This window comes from Molothrus aeneus, chromosome 6 (assembly GCF_037042795.1).
Source record: "Molothrus aeneus isolate 106 chromosome 6, BPBGC_Maene_1.0, whole genome shotgun sequence".
NCBI classification, from domain to species: domain Eukaryota; kingdom Metazoa; phylum Chordata; class Aves; order Passeriformes; family Icteridae; genus Molothrus; species Molothrus aeneus.
This window is the reverse complement of record NC_089651.1, coordinates 39925867-39947311: the sequence shown is the minus strand read 5'-3', so window position 1 is coordinate 39947311 and position 21445 is coordinate 39925867. Positions and strand designations below refer to the sequence as shown.

Below are 21445 nucleotides of genomic sequence, written 5' to 3'. Positions count from 1 at the left end.
TAAAAAATTCTCCAGTCATTAGTTTAGTAAGGAAGCCCTACAGATTATTACTAAAGCTAAAAGAATTTGTTTAGATCCATGCTGTGTTTCACTGTGAATGTTTATTTTCTTTCAGCACTTCATTCAGCTTGGACAATGACAGCAAGCTAATTAGTTTCATATTTGTCCATACTTTTAAGCCTTTCTCTTTTACAGGATTTCATTACTGCAATATTAAGATTGTAAGCATGATGAGCAAAGGCATGCTTGATTTTTTTTAAAAAATCTAGAAGTCTTCACTTGATAACTTATCTTTTTATCATCAAGTATTCCAATAAGTTTGCTACTAGCTAATGACTACCCTAGAGGGTCAAAACTGACCTGATCATGATTACTTAAAAAAAAAAAAAAACACCAAAAAAAAACCCAACCAAACAAAAAACCTCCACCACAACCAAAAGCCTAGCTTAGCAAAATGAAATGCTTGCAAGCAGAAAAACTCTTGGAGTCAGAGAAAGAAGAATCAACTCTGACATGATACATTATTATTTTTTAATGCCTTCTGCAACTTGAATGCCAATGGTATACTTGATGCTTGGATGGGTACCAAGTGCCAAGAGCCAGCAACATCAAATCTATCTATGTTTGGGGTTCAAGACAACAAACACATTTAGGGGCTCTGCAGGACTGTCTGTTGATGACCCTTTTCAAGAAAACCATTTGGACACCTTACAAGAGTCTCAAACACAGGAGTCTGGGAAACCCTAATCAAACAATGCACTGGAGTGCCTGAACTGCTCATTTTTGCAAGGGCAGTTCTGTCTGAGAGTGCAGCTAAGCACTGGTTCAGTGCTGAATTGCTTATTTTCTGGGAATGCAGAAGTATAGGATCCATCACTGGCCACAAGGACACCACACAGGACCATTTAAGAAGAGAAAGAACCTGAAAGGCAGAAGGAGCTTGGCAGCAGCACACTCTGACTGCTGCATGTTTCCCACACTGACATCACCAGCACCACTGGCAGGAGCAGGGGCACAGCAGCCTGAGCGCTGAACATTGCCTCATTTAAAGGTCTTGGTTCACGCACCAGGGACCTGGAATTGCTGGGGAACTGCTGGAGCAGAGCTGGGGTCCAGCCACCACATAGCACCCTCAAAGTGCCAACATGGATCAAGTAATTCCACAGGACAATTCTCAGCTACTCCTCCCTGGACCCACGCTAATAACTCCCCATAAAAGCCAGTGTCCCACCTCCCCTTCCCTCCCACAATTACCCTGTATCAATTTTATTTTCTTCTTTCTGCTTCCTTCCCATATTCTGCCCCAGCTTCCATATCTCCTATTCAGTCATTTCTACTGGTGGGTAGTCCTGTTGTCTATCAACACCAACCTTTTGGAAAGTAAAAGCTCCACACAGCTATACCACAAGCAACCAGAGATCCTACATTGCATCCATGCAAAACTTGGGGAGCAGCAATTGCTGCCCTCATTACACACATCACAAGAGCTGATCCACAATCTGGAAACAGCTGCCTATCTGCACATCAGCAGGCTTGGGGCTGCACTGCACTGACCTGTGCCACTGCTCTGGCCAAATCACTCAGCTCAACAGATTATCCACAACAGCTGGCAAGGCTTACCAAGCGATGGCACAGCACCAGGGTGACAGGCTGCATGGGAGATGAAGCCAGGTAAATATGTAACAGTTCACACTGGGGATAACTTGGAAAAGAAAGTCTACCTCAGCACCACAGTGATGAGAAGCTGCTGAAACTCTAGAAGAAAACATCCTCCTGACTTGCCTAAAACCCCCTAAATCTTCCTTCTCTGCTGAAGCCTAAAATAAAGAAGAACAGGAAAATGGGTTCCTTATAGCAGAAAGCAAGAGGCAAAATTCCCCTCAGAAGAAGTGTAGAATTTTCCACACTGGTGACTGTCTTATCATGGAAAGACATCTGAGACACTTCATTAGTCACTGCCTGCAGTTTGCCTCCTTAAAAATGTCCTCAAAGCAGTAGAGACCAAAAATAAAATGAGAAAAGAGGAATCTCTCTACCTCCTCAAAAATGTGGAATTAACTGGAGTGGCAGTTTAGATACCATGTAAAGCATTTTCTCTGTATATTTTACAATTTTCATCTGCTATTTTCATCTGCAAATAACTCCTATAGAACAGGAACCAGGTCCAGAACTGCACTACTAAAAAGGCCCAGAAGTCATTTTCTTCAAATAGGTATCTTCACTAGTTCAAATCCTGAAAATAACTTAAAGATGCCAGTTCTCACTGGAGCTTCTCTGACAAGTTTGGAGATGTTGGTAAAGAAGCACATATGCTGAAAGCTGTGTGCTGAATGTGAGTACTCAAGGTCCTATCAACTGTGCCCCTAAAGGGGACTGCAAGTCTTCACTGGCGGGGTCAACAGAGACCACTGGGAGGAGCCAGAAGAATGGAGAAAGGAGGGATGGAAGAAGGTACTGCAATGCCTAAAATATTTCTTTGCAAATCTAACTTGTATTTAATTAAAATGTTAAGAACCAATAAGTTACAGGACAGGTATTGCCCTTTTAAATCTCTCCCAGACCCTAGGCTGCACATACAGCATCAACCCCTATATGAGATAAACAAAAATGCCAAGTGAAGTATGGAAAAAGGCTCAGTATCTTTTCTGAGATCTGACAAAGGGCCAAATCACTATGTGAGAGTCTTCTCACATGGCATTCTGGCATGTGGTTCTTATCACTGGCATTCTATGGTTCTTATCTGTCACACTTTAAAATCAAGAAATAAAATTGGACCTGGCCTTCCAGCTCTGGCAAAAACTGCATGTGAGAATCAGAATTATTCAGGCTGGAAAAGACCCTTAAGATCATTGAGTCCAACTATAAACCCAGCACTGCCAAGTCCACCACTAAGCCATGTCTCTAAAAACTGCATCTACATGTCTTATAAATACCTCCAGGGATGGTGACTCTAACATTTCCCTAAGCAGCCTGTTCCAATGCTTGACAACCTTTTCAGTGAAGAAATTTTCCTAATATCCAATCTAAATCTCCCATGGTGTAACTTGAGGTTGTTTCCTCTTGTCCTGTCGCTGGTTACTTGGGAGAGGAGACTGATCCCCAGCTCACTATGACCTCCCTTCAGGTTGTTGTAGAGAGCAAAAAGGTCTCCTTTGAGCCTCCTTTTCTCCAGGCTAAACAACCCCAGCTCCTTCAGGTGCTCCTCACAGGACTTGTGCTCCAGACCCTTCCCCAGTTCTGTTGTCCTTCTCTGGGTACATTCGAGCACCTCAATGTCTTTCCTGTTGTGAGGGGTCCAAAACTGACACAGGATCCGAGGTGTGGCCTTACCAGTGCCAAGTACAGGGAGTCAATCCCTGCCCTGGTCCTGCTGGTCACACTATTTCTGACACAAGCCAGGATGCCACTGGCCCTCCTGCCCATCTGGGCCCACACTGGCTCGTGTTCAGCAGCTCATGACCAGCACCCCCAGGACCTTTTCTGCTGGGCAGCTTTCCAGCCATTCTGCCCTCAGCCTGTAGCACTGCAGGGGTTGTTGTGACCCAAGGGCAGGACCTGGCACTTGACCTTGTCAAACCTCGTACCATTGGCCTCAGCCCATCAATCCGGCCTGTTCAGATCCCCCTTGCAGCACCTTCCTAACTTCCAGCAAACCAACACTCCCCCAGCCTGGTGACATCTGCAAACAGAGGGAAGGGGTCTCCAAACCAGTCACGCCTATCAGAGCGGCCACATCATTTGGCAAGGGAGAGCAAGGTTCATTCACCTGTCCTGGCAATGACCCACGGCCAGCTCTTGCTCGAACATCCCTTCCTGTGACTGATGGAAGGAGACCTCGAGCCAAGCCAGGCTGCAGAGCACCACGCTGGCGGAGCTGAGAGGCGGCTGCCTGCCCCTGCTTCCCCGGCTAGCGGGAGCGCAGGGCCGGGGCGGCTGTCTGTCCGCGCCGGGGCCCTCAGGCCGTGCCCAGCAGCTGCAGCTCCGGGGCCGCCCGCAGCAGCCCAGCCCAGGCCGGGCCGGTGCTCCCGGGCCGCCGCCTGCGCCCTCTGCCGGCCACGCTCGCCGGCAGCCCCCGCCGCCCTCGCCACCTCGTCCCGGGACGGCGCCACGGCACTTGGACCGTGGAACGGGATGGGGCCGCCTCATTTCAGGCGCCACGAGTGTATCCACGGCCTGGACACGGCCCAGCAGTGACCTGCTAACGCCACCGGCTCCAGCCAAGCCTCCCTGCCTCCTCTCACTTCTCCCTGCGCCAGGAGCACTGTGGCGGCAGAAAAATTCCTCCCCTTTCAGAAGAGCAGCAGCCCCTGCTGTATCAGAGTATGGGGCTCTGTTCTCGCAGCTGCTGCAGGTTCCTGGCTTTTGTCATCAAATCTTTATTGTGGGTACTCATCAAGCCCCAAACCAGTGTGATTTGCTAAACCACAAGGCCCAGAGTTCACTTAAGAGCAAACATTCTTCCATCGGACCAAGTGTGTTCACTTTTGTGTGACAACCTCCACCAGCACAAAGACTAAACCTCTGCTTAGGCACCTACAATGCCCTCAGTGCTCTGCAGCCTCAAAAGAGGATCCAAGGAGCTTCCAGAAGGAAAGAGAGCAGCAAACATTGCAAAGAGGGCAAGGGAAACAGTGATGAATCATTTTCGTGGTAAGCTGAGACCCATTAATTGATCAGCTACAAATTTCTGGGTGGTGGGAACCTGTACAGGTGCACAGCACTCCCCACAGTTGGCAAGTCATGGTCTCTGCAGGACAGCAAGCTGTGAGACACATTATCAGCCTCAACACAAAAAGATTTGCTGTTTTCCTCACCACCCTTCTCTCACAGGGCAGCCTGTAATTCCCAGATGCAGCTAAAAGCAGTAAGTTAGCTGGAAATGACTAGTTGTGGTTTCAGGCTGTGAAAGATGGCACTCACGGGTAACCCTTCCCTCCCTCTCTCCATTAATAATCCTCCTCCCTCCAGTTACCAGAAAATACAGCAGTGCCTGCCCCTCTCTCCTCCCTCCCGGCTACTCCTTTGGAGAATTGGCTCCACAGCTGGATTGTAAAATAATCCAGCTGTTCCTATGACAACATGCTGGCAGTGGGCAGAGATGACGCCAGCACGCAGTGTTGGCCCATTCACTACCAACACCCAACTCTGTTTTGGTTTGGGAAGCATTTGTTTTTCTATGTGGGCAGCTCTGCCAAGTACATTTCTGAAGGCTGGAGGGGCAGGAGGAGCCACAATCCCAGAGATGCCAAGAAAGTTGCTGGCTCTGTGATTTACCCTTGTTTTGGTTTGGCTTTTTTTCTTTTTTTTTTTTTGCCCCAGCTCTATCTGATGTGAGGATAAAAACCCCTCCAGCAGTCTTGCAGCTGCACACAATCTTTGCAAGACTTGATCCAGAGCCTGATTTAAAAAGCCCAGTGCAAGACTTTGCGTGTCAGGCTTGCACAGGAAAAAAAAAAAGAAAAGCCTTGGGTAGAATCAATAAGGGCCACACAGTCTTTATTTTAATATCTTGCCTGTCAGCAGAAGGTTTGCAGGGTAGAGGGAAGCAAAGGAAAAGCTTGCTCCATGTAAAGCATTATCCAAACACCTGGCTGGACTCACCCAGGCTCTCCAGCTCTGACAGGAGCTAGCTCATGTACGGAGGGATTTGGGCAGAGGCCATTAGCAGGAACAGAAGGACCTTCCTTTCAGGGTCAGCAAACAGAGGAGCCTCCCTAGGTACTGCAGCTATTGAACCTGCTCAGCAAAGCCAGCTCCTTCAGAATTACTGGGGGAATTCTACATACATAGCTTGGCAACTCCAGTGCAGGGCTCCAAAAGGGAAGGTCAGGAATATGCCTGACATTCCTCAGGAGAGGAAGGCAATTTCTCAAGGACTATTACCTTCACAAGGAAACTCAGCACAGGAAAATGCCCCTGCTCCCAGCATCAACAAAACAAGAGGCAGCATTTGTTACTGCCTGTACTTTCCACTGTGCCTCCATTTTTATTCTGAAGGACTTGAGAACAGAGAAGATTGTAAGACAGGTGAGACTCTGTAGCTGAATAAGTGTTCAGGTATTTACTCACCACTACAAGTGCAACAGTGACAATTTCTATCGCATGGCTGCAACCACTGCAATGGTTGTCTTACTGCAATGACCAGAGCTCACGCTATTCTGCTATCAACATGCAGAGTGTCAGCAGGTAGGGGTGAAGAAAGATGGTCCTTGCAAGAAAATAAAATAATTATAGTGGTTATGTTGTTTTGAAGAGGGACCTCCATGGGCCTCTCTGGAGACAGGACACAAACAGGCAATCAACTAGTTTGTATCTCAAACTACTCGGGGTTAGTGCTCTGATCTGGCATGGTGAGCAGCTGGACACAGCAGATTGTTAGGTACAAGGGAAGTTGAGAGATCAGATTAGCTTCAACCTATACATGTTCCTAGACGAGAGCAAGAAAAGAAAAACAACAAGAGGCATGACTATTTCTGGAACTGCCTTAGAAATTGCAGACCCAACAGTGTCCTGTGAACCCTTCAGCCTCAGTGCCACCTGAACATCCAGCACAGTAATTACAGCAAGACACTCCTTCTAGTCCCTGTCAACACTTCAGTATTGTGCACTCTCACTGGCCCAAGACATGCTTAACCCAAAACCTCTCTAAGTTCTTCCTGCAGAACACAGCTCAAAGAGTCAAAAAACAGTAAAATAAACAAAAGCAAGGCTCTTCCCCTGACTAGCACAGCCTGTGCTGTCCAAGCCCCTTGTGTGGTGTGCTTTAGCCCCCAGCACTTCCCACAAATGCCAGATCTCAGCCCCACAGCCCCTGTCAGATCCCACTTTACAGTCTCTCTGACTTTTTACTATTTCCTAGGGCAAAATCCGATAAGAGGTTGCCAGGCCCCTGGTCTGTATGGTGTTTACAGGAACATACCACTCTATCCAAAGCTTCATTAGATAAACTACACTCAGTATCAGCACATGTACATATTTGAGAGGATTAAGAACAAGATTCATCAAAAGGCATTTCAATTATCAGACTGCACAGCAGATACACAGCAAGGCAAAGGACTCTGAGAACAAGTCTGGCCATGTATCAACCACCTGTCCATCCCATGAAAAGTCTACCTGCCTACTTGGTCCCACCCCAGGTCCCTTGTGAGGCTTGGCAGTCGTGGGAAAGCGGGTTGGTGAGAGGAAGGAGGGCAGCCTGAGAGCACTGTCAGTGCAGATGGGAGATGGGATCAGGTGAGTGACTAGGAAAGGGATTTTGTGGAGAGGACTAGAGGGTCCTGGCAAAGCAGACTGCTGCAATGGAGATGGAGCATCAGTTTCTTGTTCTCATTGAGCCAATAACTGACTTTAATTAAGCTCACAATGCCATTTACCCCCACAACTAAGCTTAGAGACAAATTAGTGAGGCACATATTTGCCTCATGAATAATGAGGTGGGTTGGAAGCTGTCTGGATCACCACACTCAACATCAGTCAGTGGTACAAAACCCAAGTGACAACCAGGGGACTCTAGTGGCACCTCTTAAGGTCAGTACTCTGTGATGCCCTTAGTAACATTCTGAACGGTGTGACAAAGCTTACAAACAGCAAATTAGTGCACAGCACCGAATCAGGGGTAGTGTCTGACATGGTTAGAGAACAGTGCTTCCACTTGGAGGAATCCAAATAGGCTGGAGGAATGGCTGATAACAATTTCATGAAAAAAATAATCAAATGCAACTCCCTCACCTGGGAGAGAATAACTCCATAAAACAGTACTGGGTGCCACCTGGCTGAGGAGCCACTCCACTGAAAAAGCGTTTGGCATTTGAAAAAAGTTTGGGAAAGCAGCAAGGAAATACTAACTCTTCAATACATGCCCCCAAGATCCTGACTATTTACTATAAGACTGATCAAACACTAGATCAAGTCGCCCAGAAATGTTGTAGAAACCCCATTCCCAGGGATATCTGAAATCCAACTGGACAACACAGTGAGCAACACTCTCGTTGGACCTGCTTTCAGTCGGTAGCTGGAGTAGGCACCTCTGGGGTCAGAGCACCCTGATTCAATACTCCCCAACTGCGACTGGCCGCCTCTGCTTTCCTCCTCCGGCGCTCAGCTTCCCGGAGACCAGCAGGGAGCAGTGAAAGGCGAGGAATGAAGACTTACCCACCGGACCAGCCGCATTCCTGCAAGGCTGCAGACATGCCGGGAGCGCCCAGCGCTGAAGTTCTGAATGCCCAGCCCAGGGAAGCGGGAAAGGGCCCCGGCCAGCCACCGGCCAAGAAAGGGCATTGCGGAATGCGCCCCCCGGGCACGGGCAGGGCCGGGAGCTCCGGCGGGGAGCGGGGACGCGAGAGCCGAGCAGGCGGCCGGGAGCGCGGGTGGCGACTGTCTCGGGGACCTGGCCAAGGGACGCAGAGTCCGGGGGTGTTTCCTATAGCCGGAGGGTCGGGCGGAGGGGCTGCCCAGCTGGCTGCACCCACGGGTGCCAGCCCACGAGCCTGAGCCCCAGAACTGCGGTGATCTTCCCGATATTGCTGCTGTCAGCGTTGGACGGTGCTTGTTGCTTCAAGCGTCTGGGGCTACAAGGATCGTATTGCCCAACTGTCCCCTTTGATCTCGAGATATAAACACATGCTTAACAAAAACCGAAATCTAAATTCTTACATAACCACATGACTCCAGGCACTGCGATGATGAAATCTCAAGAAGCGTCAAGGCTCTTCCACTGACAACGGACCTGCCAATACCCAAGAGACACTGACCATTTTGCTGGTCAGCTTTGCTACAGGTCAGGATAATGCTTACATCCATTGTGCAAATGAGCACTAAGGCCACAAAGATATTTGCATGCTGCTCTCAGTTCCAGTATAAATTACAGCATGTTGATTTAAACTATAGAACTTTATCCACAAATGACACCTACAGAAAATCAGACACAGGACAAAAAGAAGTCCCAGCAAATGGATGTCCTGGGACCCCAAAAGTCTGGGTTTAGAGGTGGCTGAGCTTAGAAGTGCTGCCTCAGGGGTTTAACTCTGGGGTGAATGACTATGACTAGGGTGGTTGCAGGCATTCCCATCTAAGTCTCTCCACCCTGGTCTCCTGTCCTGGGCTAAAACACCTGTTCCAGGGGAGGCAGAAGAAGAATGGGAACATCAGTCCTTGTCACTGGGCATCAGGGAGCTCTGCACAAGCCCCTTTCCTCAGTCACTTGGTTAGCTAATAGCTCTGGGCATGGGCAAGGGTACAGCACAGGCTGTCACCCAGGAGAGCTAGCAACACACTGTAGACAGCAAAGATAGTATTTTAAATTGCTAGTTAGATCTGTCAGAGCATGACATCCAGATCTTAGAGATGCTCATACATATACATAGAGATATTTCATACATCTGGAGTAGTTCCTTGCCACAAACCCTGTGTGCTACCACTCAGCTGCTTTCACACACACCACCAGGGCATTACTTGGCTCTCTGTGATACAATTGATCCAGCCATTCATGCACTCAGTGCATCAACAAAAGTTGGAAGGGGTCTCCGAAGGCCACCCTTCCCCTCAAAGCAGAGGGTGACTCAGGGCTTCAGCCAGTCCAGTTTTGATTACCTCCAAGGCTGAAGGTTCTACAGCCTCTCCACACAACCTGCTCCAGTGTTTGGCCACTTTCATGGTAAAACATAAGGATTTTAGCACAAGCTCTGAAGACTGAAGACTCCAAACTGAGCTTAGGCAAATCACTTAGGTCCTGGATATGCTGTTCCACAGGAGTTTATACAGTTTTGTCAGCTACAGCACTTGACTGGTTCTGCAGTAACTTTGGTCAGGGATTCAGTGCAGCCTAACTCCGCCACATAAATACATTCATTGTGCCAGTGTAACTTCCTGGACCATTTAATTGAGAGGTCGGACAAGTAACTGTGTACAAGCCAGGAATAAAACAGAATTACATGAGTGAAGATCTCCTGAAACTGTAGCTTCTCTGCAATAATGTAATATTGGCCTTTGCAAGGGACAAAATTTCCAAAAATTTGGAGAATGAGTTCCCCAAGGGCTAAGGACCCGTCTGCCCATTCAGACTACAAGCTCTGCTACTTACACCTGTAGCACAAACACATTGCAACACAAAATCCACTGGGGAGAGGAGAGGGGAACAAACCACACATTTGTGTATTAGTCACTTTTGAGGTTAATGGGAAAGTGTTCAGATGCTGCTTTGAATAGTTCATGGTAAGCTGCAAACTAGAACAGAACCCTTCAATCATCAGTGCCCATAAGGAGTTCCAAGATCCTCAGGTGGAAATCATTATATAATAAATACTTCATTCTCTTAAACACAGATGATTATTTCAGTGCATAATGCATCTTAAAAGGAAATACAAACCTTTGCTTAGAAGTCAGAGCCTGTCCTTACCACATTCTGTGCCTGCTCACCTGCAGGGCAGAAGCTGTCATGCAATATCCAGTAATTAAGCTATATTTATTATAAGATTGGAAGCTGTGAAGTCATTCCCTGTCCTAGTACACGTGCCTTAAGCTAGCTATGATAATCATTTTCACATGCACCCAACCCATGTTTAGGCCTTCAGCCACAGTTACTCTCTGATGATACAACAGCAAGTGACAAAGTGGCACAGAGTCGAAAAATATTGCCAACTTTGACCATAGAGTGATTTGGAAAAGAGAGATTTTGCTTGGTTTGACTGCATGGAGTTACACTCTATTCCATATATCCAGCAAATGGAATAGGTTGGCACTTTTACTGCAAACATAGAAGTATCACTATTCCAGAACCATCTCATTGGTTCCAGAACCATCCCTACCTTCTCTATAAGGAATAAGAAAATAAAATGCATTTATTTTGGCATGAAAATACTTGCATAGTAAAATCCTTCTCATATTATACATTCTAAAAGATATGAAAAGAACCCCCTCAATTCTGAAGTGCTAAAGCTTTCTTGGCAAATCTTGACTTATGTAAATGACATATAACTCTATGGCAGGTTTATGAAGAAGCAATGTTAATACTATTCTGGTGTGATGAGCAAGAGTCTTGCATTCTTGTAGTGCCTTTCTGCAATAAGGAGTAAAACAACAACAAAAAGAATTTCATTAGGTCTTGACTAAATGTGTCAGGACTAAGATCCAGTGAAACATTTGCCCTTGGAACCTAAAGATATGTAGAATATGGATAAAACTTTTCTCAAATAAATGATCCTCATCAGGATCATCCCTTCTGAGAGATTCAGCTCATGTGACTATTATTTCATGGTTCTTAAAAGGTGGAAACCATCCCATCAGCTTGCCATGCCCCTTGGCTTAGCTCCCAGACAGAAACAAAGATCTTGAAAATATGTATCCAGGTAGAATGACATGTTTCCATGTGTGTTATTTTACCGTGTTTTCCACCAGTTACAGCTACGTGTCTGCCATTCAGTGAAAAACATCAGTTCGTGTTTCCCTTTAATCCCACTCCATATTTAGGATGATTTGGAGATAATTTATCAAACACTGCAGTCATAGGGATTCCTTCTGGAGCGCTGAACATGTTACACAACCCTTACAACAAGGTAAATCCTCTAACCTGCCAGAGCTTGTTTATAGCCTGGCACAGGCAGCATCTACAATGCCAAGTGAAGCTGGGCCAGGAACTGTTCTGTGCTGGAAGGGCTGGGCAGTCACTCACCCATCCACACCACACAGCACCTGGCTGGGGGTCACCTCCAAACTACACGTGGTCTTAAATAAATATTATTTCAGGAGTGTTATTTCAAACAGGCAGATTTTAATAAAAGAGAGCTTATGCCATAGCCCAGGGGGATGATTTACAACATGAAGCTAAAGGACTTGTCATGTGCCACAGCACAGAGGTGTGTTTGACAGTATGAAACCTGCTGGGATGTTGCTGTATCACCCAAAAGAGTGGAGGGGGTCCAGTCTCAGAGTCTTGCTCACTGCTCACTGGACACATACTACCCTCTGAGCTACCCCCAACCATCATCTTGGAGATTGCTGCTTGACACATGCCAAGACTGTTTCAGAAACCAGAATCATTAATGTGTAGCAGAGCACAGTGGACAAGCAGGAGTCAAATGCCCAAGCTTGATTCCTCCCCTCTTTGATTCAGCAGTACAGGCATAGCCAAGGGACCCAGGCTGGTGGCACCTGGAAATTGCTGACAAATAGCAGCAAAAAAACACAGCCATGGGGGGAGGGGGGAAGAGAATGAAGAGGATGGGAGGATCTGAGAGGCCCGTGGATAGTTAAAGCTTTGAAGAGCTGAATTCTTTGAAAGTCTTGGAGTGGAATCCTTATCTGTGCCGAAACCCCATTCTTGGCTTTGTACTCAGTTCTTATGTAATGACAGCAAATTACTTTGTTTTATCTTCCCTGGTGTCCTCGAGGTTAGTGACACATCACCATTAGGTTACGTTGCTATTTTAATTCAACTGCCATACCACATGGCTTAATGCTGCAACAGAGCTTGTCCTTCTCCCCTGTGCTACTGGCAACTGTTATTTTTCCTACCATTAGAATTCAAATGCTTCATACAGGAATATCATCACTCTCATGCTGAAGCACCCAATATACTTCAAAGCAGTGTCAAAAGAGTGTTTTATTTAAAAACCCAAATACCCTCACAATATCTGAATTCCATGTACCTTTCAGATTATATGCTTTAGGATTAACACTGCTACTGTATTTTATGGCCTTTGCAATACCATTACCTATTCAAGGAAAATATTTAATTTTGCGAACAAAACCAGATAAATACTATATTATGAGTTGGTTTCTCTTCCCTTCTTCCCAAGCATGAGAAGATTCAAGATGGGCTATTTAAAAAGCACTCAATCCTTACCAAGTGGAAGATGCAATGCAATCAGAATTAAAATTACTCCTTTAATGTTGCAGCTGGTTGTCCATAGCCAACAGACCAAGATACAAAACATTTGTATAAAAACAGAGCTCAAATCTAATCAGTGAAGGAGAGCTGAAAATCTGTTGTTGTGCAGACTAAAGATGCCAGGGAGTGGCAGGGGACAGGACACCACTCCACAGAACAAGAGCTCCTTAATTGGAAATGATAAAGCTACATTGTCCACATGCTAGTTCCAGCCTTCTTTTGTTTTCCCATGATATCCTGTTGATATAATTCCAGGTCCCTTGTGAACATCCGCTGTTTCCAAATGAGAAGAATGGGTGGTGTTGGTTTCATTTCAGCCCCTCACTGGGTCACCAGCCTACCTCTGCCTGGAAAGGCTCCCGGATGCAGCTCCAAAGAACAACCTTATCAGCAAAAGATCTGAACAGATAAGGTGCACGGACATATGAGATCACATCTTCTGGTAATTTAAACAATTCAAACGCCATTATAATATGGAAGCACAGGAAAAAGCAAAAGTTCAGCTAAATCCCTACAAACCCACATAGAAATAGTCATATTTGATGAAATCAAGCACAGCTTTTGCCTCTCTCTGTTATCAACCACAGTGTTCTGACATTACCTGGTAGCAACCACTTGAAGAAAGTAGTGAGGACAAAGTTAGTGGTCAGTGTGTAGAGCTGCCTCACCACAGTATTCCCTAAGGTCCCAGAAATTTCAAAATCAGGACTTGCACAGCCAATGGGTATATTTGTGTGTTTAATAGTCCTCACTAGCTTTTATTTGTGTTCATTTTCTGGAGTTTTCATCTCAAAAAAAAACCCCAAAAAACAAGATACCTTGTAGTATCCACAAAATCAGGCAAAAAGGTTTTCTACAAGTACCCACAGAATGAGCAACCTTGTCAAATCTGGTTTTATTCCACATTTCCCAAGTTTTGCTTGTTGTACTGAAAGAAACCTCCCCTAACTTGTGTCTGTGAAGCTGAAGAGTCCTAGTTACCTTACCTGCTTCTGACCTAGAAGCTGTCCCACACTTCCTAACATTTGTCTGAACCTCTTACAATGCTCTCTGTGCTTCTAAAGATCAGAACTGTACACAACATTCAAAGCACTGGCACACCATGGATTTATCCCGTGCCATGATGACACTCTTTGCTTTTATTCTCTTGCTCTAATTCCTTATCTCCTAACACTCGATTTGCTCATTTACCAAGCCTTGAACCGGGGTTTTCACAGAACTATTATTATGCCAAGAGCTTGTTCCCAAGTGATAAATCAGCTTCTAGGCTGTTTCTGTATGATTGAAATGGACTGTTAATCTCCCATTTAAAACACTTTACATGTATGTACATCAAATTGTACCACCCACTCACTTTGTATTGTGATGTTTTGCTACATTTTCTCTCGGTCCGCAAGCTCCAATTCAGATCCTTGTGGAACTTTGCATGTTGGCTCAATCCATGGAGAAATAGTTTTGTTCTGTCTTACAGAGACCTGTCTTTAATGCAGTGTCATCTATCCACATGAAAACATCTCTTATTCTACAGTTCCTTCAGAAGGTTTTGCTGACAGATTTTGTTGAATACTTTTAAGAAACCCAAATAGGAAATGCCAGCTCAATGTCTCTTGTCCACAGGCTTTGCTGACTCCTCACAGGACTCCAAACAACCTCTGAGGCCAGGAGTTCTCATTAGAAAGGCTCTGCCATCTTTCACAGTACCTCATTTTCTCCCTGCATCCACTAGTTCACTTTTTAAAGTTTTTACTAACTTGGCTGGTACAGAGAACAGGCTCATTGCTCAGCAGCTCTGCAGAACTTTTCAGGCTGCTGGTATTTTTTTTTTAATTGGCATATTAACTATCTTCCCTGTTTCTGTTACCAAAGCCCTTCTGAATGCAATGTTACACAAAAACCATTAGTAAGCAGCTCAGCTTTTTCAGTCTTGACTTCTCTTAAAACTCTTGGGTGAATATAATGCAATCCAATTGTTCAACACTTTTTATTTTAGCCATTTGTTTCACTACCTTTTCTACAGACCTTCAGTTTGAAACAGATCCTCTGATAAATCTTTCATAAAATCAAGTATAAGTATGGGAATATTCTTAGGTTCCTCTACAATGAGCATAGAGCAAAATCTTAATTTAATTTTTCTCCAGAACCTTATCTCCTCTGAATAATCCATTTTTATTTTGACTGTCCACTGGCTCCGATACCTCTTTTGGCAAACTTTCTGTTCTATTTTGACGGAAAGCGGTAGAGTCGGATTTTTGTAACAAAATAGTAACAAAAAGTAACAAAAAGTAACAAAAAGACAGATGGCAGGAGGACTAGCAGAGCGAGGATGTGGGTGTCTGGTCACCCGGTAACTGCAGCCACGTTCATAGGGCAGCTCTTGCGCTGCAACTGCAGGTAAAAAAAAAAAAAAAAAAAAAAAAAAGTAATAGGTAATTCTTCCACCTACTGGAGATAAAAGCCAGTTGTCAGCTATGGGGGAGGTTGGGGTGGTTTGTTTCGTTTTGTTTTCCCACCATCACGGATCAATTCTTGATGGCTATGGAGATTTCCGGGAGGGGGTGATGCCACGGAAGCCTAGTTAGGGACGAGAGCTGCAAACCGCCGCGTGTGAGCTCGCCCGGGACTCAGCACCCAGCTGCTTGAAATGCCCATGGCTTCTCCTGACGCTTTACCCTGCAAGGGCAACGGGAGCGCCGGAGGCGGCGGAACGGAGACCGGGCTGCCTGCTCAGCCCACCCGGGGGCTCCACCTGCGAGGAGCCGGGTGGGGCAAGGCAGGGAGCGGTGTCCCGGGCCGCGGGGCCACGGCCGGGGAGCACGGCCGCCCGTCCCGGTGCCCGTCCCGCCCTCGGGCTCCTTCCCGCCGCCGCCTTGCCATATATGGGCACGGCCGGAAGCGCGCGCGTCACGGCGCTGGCTCGCGGCGTCCCCGCGGGGAGCGGGACGTCACGTCACGTCCCCGGCGCGCCCGCGCGCGGCGCCCCGGCAACCAAACAGTAAACACGGGCGCGCGCAGGCGCAGAGAGGCGGGGCGGGGCTGCGGCGGGGCCGGTGCGACGCGGGAGCCCCGCGCTGATGGCAGGTACCGGCCCCGGGGCCCTGCGCTCAGCAGCGTGTCGGGACTGCCGCTGCTGTCTGCGCCGGAGCTGCCCTGGAGCCGCAGCACCCTTCTGCGGCCGGGCAGGACGTGCTGCTGGGCTGGGCAGCCCTGCTGTGTTCTGCCATAAACGCGTTTAAGGACCTTCACGTTGTTTTACAGCTCTGCTTTCTGAAATTCCTAACAATTCCACTGTGCCTTGCGTTGCGTTGCAGTTGCATTTCTAAGAATTAATTACACGACCGCCCTCAGAGGGATCAGGAGCACAGGAGGCTTCAGAAATAACACGAGGGTTCCCTACGTGTCTTATCTCGTTCCATTGTTGTGTTTCACAAAGCTTTGTGCTGGTATCTGTGTGATGGATCAGATACAGCTTGTAATTGAAGCACATGCTTATAACACATTGCAGGCGGAGATTGCTGCATTATTCCTCAGTTGAAGATAGTGGCAAGATTCTCCCTGTTTTAAGTGCGATTTCACTATATAATTCTCAAATGCCAGGAAGCAGATAAATCATGTTCATAACACAGCATAAGTTTTATGTAAAACATCCTGAATTCTGGATTGTTTGTGGCTGAAGGCAAGGAGTAAGGCTGGAGCCTGGGGTTAGACATAAAGTGTCTCATGTAGTGCCACCCCTGAATCTGACATCTTTGCGTAACAAATGCAAAAGCTGTCGCTTAGACTTGGCACTTGCTATCATTTCTGTTAAAAAGAGAAGGCTTGGTTAGGCTGCAGGACTGCTCTCTGAATTTAACTCTAGATTTTGCTTTAGCCTGTCCGATGATCATGAGAGATGATGGGGCCAGGATCACTCCACCTAATTTGAGGTAGAAGCTACTTTTGAACCATGTGGTATTTTTGGACTTTGTGGACCAGTTTGCTTTCAGCCTCTGCTGAACATCTGGTGATTTCAGCAGCATGCATGGGTTCCCAGAGACCTGAATTGTTCAGCTCTGAACTTGATGGTGTTTCAGCAAGACATCACATTGTCATTCCAGATTTGCTGACTTCACAGGGTTACCTGTCACATAAGTCTGACTCTCCTGTCATGGTTCAGTGCTTCTGTGCATTTGCTGTGGCTGGGTGTTGCCCATGTAAACTCAAGTGGCTATGTGAAAGTAGCTGCTGCTTAGTAGCAAGTGGGATTAGTCTTCATCACTTGTCAGCTCTGCCTACAGATTAATGTTGAAAGATGGGAAACTGCACTTGTAATATTTGCTTTTACACAGGGCAGGCCTTGTTGAGCAAGTCATGAAGCTGCAATACTCAGTGCTGACATGAGATGGATCCTGTGTGTGTTCTCATTAGGGAAGGGGTGGAAATAAGCAGAGCCTGCTGCAGTGACCAGGAGATGTAGACTTAGAGAAACCTGACCCTGAATGGCAGCCTACAGTGAGGCACCCTGAGACCATGGTGTCAGGATGGCCTTCAGCTGGACACACAAGCCAGCACAGGTGACATCTTTGCTTTCACTTTGAGAAAGGAGTTCTCAAATTGGAGTGGCAGGGCTGGAGGCTGTCAGGGGACCCTTCATGTGCAGCCATCAGGGAGGGAGCAGACCACTGCTCCGCAAGCAGGGATAACCTGGCCCAGCTGCTGTCCTGCCAGCAGAGCACATTTCACTGCACGAGCAGCCGGGCTTACAGAGGGAAGCAGCCTTTCTTAACTGACTCAGCAGGAGAGACCACATTTCCAGAGACCCCAAGGAGGCAGCATGTTCCTAGAACGTGTGTGCCATTTGCTATAACTCATTCATTCAAGGATTGGGCTGGCTTTAATAGAAACTGTAGAGCCAGTGGTTTACCTTTATACCACTCACCCCACAGTGAGAAGTGCACAAGCCTTTCTCATCCCCTCATGTCCAAAGAAGATAGGCCATAACTACTCCTAGAGGAACCAGACCACATCCAGGGACAAGGAAGTTGAGCTGTTAGGGACATGGAAATGATCATGTGGGCCCGAGCCTAGAGATGTCCTTTCAGCACTTTCCAGCAAGACCTCCAGCTAGCTGGTGAAAGGCCACAGCAGGTGACACACAGATACAGAAGGGGACCAGACTCAGACAGCTCAGCTGGGAAAGGCCGTAGGGCGTGACCTTGGTGCCTGCTGGAATGGGTGTAACCACAGCCAGCCCTGACTAGCACCAGGACAAGGACAGGGCTGGCCTAAATGGTATTGCCACCCTTATGCACCCTTAGTCTCAGGCAGATTGCAGGTGTCTGCAGTTTATAAAGCCCAGACAAAATTAGAGGCTAGAGAACCCCTTTGAGGTCACAGAGAAGCAGGTGCAAAAGGTAACACAAGGACAGCTCCAGCAGTCAACTTAAATGCTTTTATTGACAATGTCTCTGAACAATAATAAGCAAACAATGCTTAAGTTTCATCCAAATTCACTTTCCACATGTCAAAAAAGACCTCAAGGTAGAAAAAAATAAAATAAAAATATAAATATCTGAGAATCCGTCTTAATAAATAAATTAAAAACACAATAAAAACGTTTTCATGGAAAACTTATGTCAGAACATTCAGACCACCTCAACAATGCATGATCAGTAAAGTTACAATGAACATCAATGTAGAACTACAGTACATGGATATAGCTATTCATCTACCTACTAGAAAATAAAATAGAGTCTCTTTCCCCCCACATAAGATGGGTCATTGCTAAGTCATCAGAACACGATATTGCCAGGAACACAGTAGTTATTGTTAATCAGCTGCACTAGATACGAGTTGGAGATACCCAGCACCAGGTTAAATTCCAATCATTTAAAACCAAGAGATTAATTAGTTAATGCTAGTGATACTAAGGAGGGGAGGGAGTCACCTACCCAGCCATGTGGGACATGCTACAGACTACCAGCTCTCATGGATGGGCCACTGGGGACAAGACAAACTCCATGCGATTTGCTACATCTCTGGAAGAGGTAAGAGACCTCGGTGCATGACGCTCTGCCAGGCCCCGGGGCGCCAGGCCAGACAGGGGGTGGCGGTGGCAGGGCCCTCCCCAGGCCTGGGGAGCCCCATGGGGCACAGCTGCAAGTCCGTGGGGGTGCATGGGCAGGGGAGGGGGCCCAGCAGGTCAGTCAGTGCTGGAGCCCTTCACAAAGCCAGCAGGGTGGGGGAGCTGAGGGAGTCGGACGAGGGCTCGTTGCTGCTGCTGCCCTTCCGGTGCGCGGCAGCGCAGCTGGGGAAGGCCTCTGCCTCGGGGTAGGTGAAGACGAAGGTGGAGGTGTAGGTGCTAGGGCACGGGGTGCAGGTCACCACAGGGGTGCAGAGGGGCTCCAGCTCACCGCTGGTCCCGGCAGTCAGCGACTCCCAGTCCGACGGGTAGAAGGAGGCCCCAGGCAGGTCCATGTCGGGCACAGAGCGGGAGGCCTCCCGCGGCCCCGTGGAGAAGAGCAGCTCGTCGAAGGGCTCAGCCTTGAGCTCCAGCCCGCTGCTGCCGGTCTCCTTGGGCGGCACGGCCGGCGGCGCTTCAGGCATCAGCGGCAGAGCAAAGGCAGCCTCCTCGGTCATAGGGGGGCTGGGGGTGCCCAGGTCCAGCGCGGTAGCGGCGCTGGCAGCTGCCAGCTCCTCGGAGAAGCACAACTCCTCGGGCATCTTGCAGGCGGGACGGTGGGCCGCCAGGATAAACTCCAGTTTCTCCTTCTCCTTCAGCAGGTTAGCAATCTCCGCCTGCAGCGCGGACTTCTCCTCCTCCAGCTGGTCGGTCTCCTGCAGAGAGAGCAGGCTGTCAGCCAGGGCCGGCATCACTCCCAGCTGGAGTCCCCTTCCTCCTGTCATCCCCGCCCCCGGTACTTCCCCCGCCACCTCCCGGGCAGCACTTACCGCCTGCAGCGTGTCGGTGAGCTCCCGCCGCCGGTTGCGGCACTTGGCCGCTGCCATCTTGTTCCGTTCCCGGCGGATCCTTCTCTTTTCCTCCTCCTCCGGGGACAGCTGCGGGCAGAGAGAGACAGCTCAGTCCCGCTGCCAGCCCGATGCCCCCCGGCCAGGGCAACCCGCCGGCGGTGCGTCTCCCCAATCCCCCCCCAACAACTCGATCCGCACTCACCTGTTCGACTTTGCCCCGGCGGCCGATGCTCTGTCCGCGGCCGCCCGGCGCCTTCAGCACTGCGGGGCGGGAGTAGGAGGTGGTGGGGGCGGCCGCCGAGACGCCGTAGGGGTGCCCGCGGCTCTGGGAGGGGGCCACTGAAGAGATGAGAGTGGGCTGCACCAGCCACTGCAGGTCGGGGCTGGTGGAGATAGCCGTCACCGTAGGCACAAAGCTGGCGCTGGAGGCGGCCAGGTCGGTGCAGAAGTCCTGTAGGTCAGAGAAAGGGGGGCTGCCGTCAGCGGAGCGCCCGGGCCGCTCCCCGCCGTCCCCGGGGCCGCGGCGCCGCGCTGCCAGCGCCGGCTCCACACGAGAGCGGCCTGTTATAAATATCTCTGACGTCCGCGCTGACGCAGACGCCGCTCCGGAGTCTCCTCAATGAACTCGCGTTTTATCAATGAAGCCGCTTTACACACCCGCCGCAGAGCGCGGCCCGGGCTACGGCACCCCCCGACCGCCCCGCCTCGGAACCGGGGCCGCTCCCCATGCCAGTCCCCAGCCTGACCTCCTCCGCGGACACGGCCAGCCCCGCGCCACCCGCTCCCATCCCATCCCCTCCTAAGCGCTCCTGCCCCGGCCAAGAGCGCAGCCGGCACGCTCAGCAACTCACCTGCGGGTTGACAGGCGAGCCCATGCTCGAGAAAGAGTCCGCCGGAGAGGGGTAATAGGTGAGGCTGTCCCCGGCCGGGGAAGCGCTGCTGCAGCGGGAGGACGGCGCCTCGTACTCTCCAGCGAAGCCCTGATACATCATGTCGGCTCGGTGCGCGCAAGCCGAAAGTGAGAAGTGATGCGACGGTGGCGAAGCGTCCTTGGGGATGAAGCGAGGAGGGGTCGGCTGCGTGCGTCCCTGTGCCGGTCCGCGCCGCGCGTCTCTCCGCTCCGCCGCCGGGGCTGCCTGAGCTGCTGGAGTACCGCGCCGTGCCTCCCTTTTATACCCTCCCGCGACGTCACAGGGGAAGCGCCACCCGCGCCTCTGGGGGGGGCCGCCCGCCCCGCGCCCGCCCCGCGCCTCCCCGGGGTCGCCCCGCGCGCCGTCTGCCCCCGCTCCCCGCGGGAGAGACCCACGGCACGGGGCGGGGGGTGGCGGCAGGGCCGGGGGGGTCCCAGGGCAGAGCAGGAGGGAGCTGCCATAGAGCTTCCCCCCCCGCGAGGAGTGGTACGGCCGGGCTCGGGAACCCACTGACGCAGATATCCTTATATGGGATACATCCTGTGCGAGGGGGCGTGACTGACGGGAAGCGCTCCAGGCTGCAGCCAAGTGCGGCGGGCGGGCGGGCGGCGCGCGGGACGGGACGGGACGGGACGGGACGGGACGGTTCGGGACGCGACGGCCCCTCCCCCTCCCCCCCTCGCCTGGCGAGACCCTGCGGGGG

The 21445-nt window shown here is 49.5% G+C and overlaps 1 protein-coding gene across 1 annotated transcript; it reads right to left on the bottom strand.

The window, feature by feature from the left end:
• Positions 1-18297: 18297 nt before the first annotated feature.
• FOS (Fos proto-oncogene, AP-1 transcription factor subunit) lies at positions 18298-20962 on the bottom strand. The gene is made up of 4 exons (XM_066551738.1): positions 20683-20962; positions 20034-20282; positions 19811-19918; positions 18298-19696 (listed from the first exon to the last, which is right to left on the bottom strand). The coding sequence occupies exons 1-4, from the start codon at positions 20821-20823 to the stop codon at positions 19082-19084; spliced, it is 1113 nt and encodes a 370-aa protein (XP_066407835.1). The 5' UTR covers positions 20824-20962; the 3' UTR covers positions 18298-19081.
• Positions 20963-21445: the final 483 nt, after the last annotated feature.

Coding starts and splice junctions, on each gene's coding strand:
- FOS (XM_066551738.1), bottom strand. CDS start 20,823: ATGATGTATCAGGGCTTCGCTGGAGAGTACGAGGCGCCGTCCTCCCGC. Junction 19,919..20,033: donor GCCGGGGCAAAGTCGAACAG/GTGAGTGCGGAT, acceptor CTCTGCCCGCAG/CTGTCCCCGGAGGAGGAGGA. Junction 19,697..19,810: donor TCACCGACACGCTGCAGGCG/GTAAGTGCTGCC, acceptor CTCTCTCTGCAG/GAGACCGACCAGCTGGAGGA.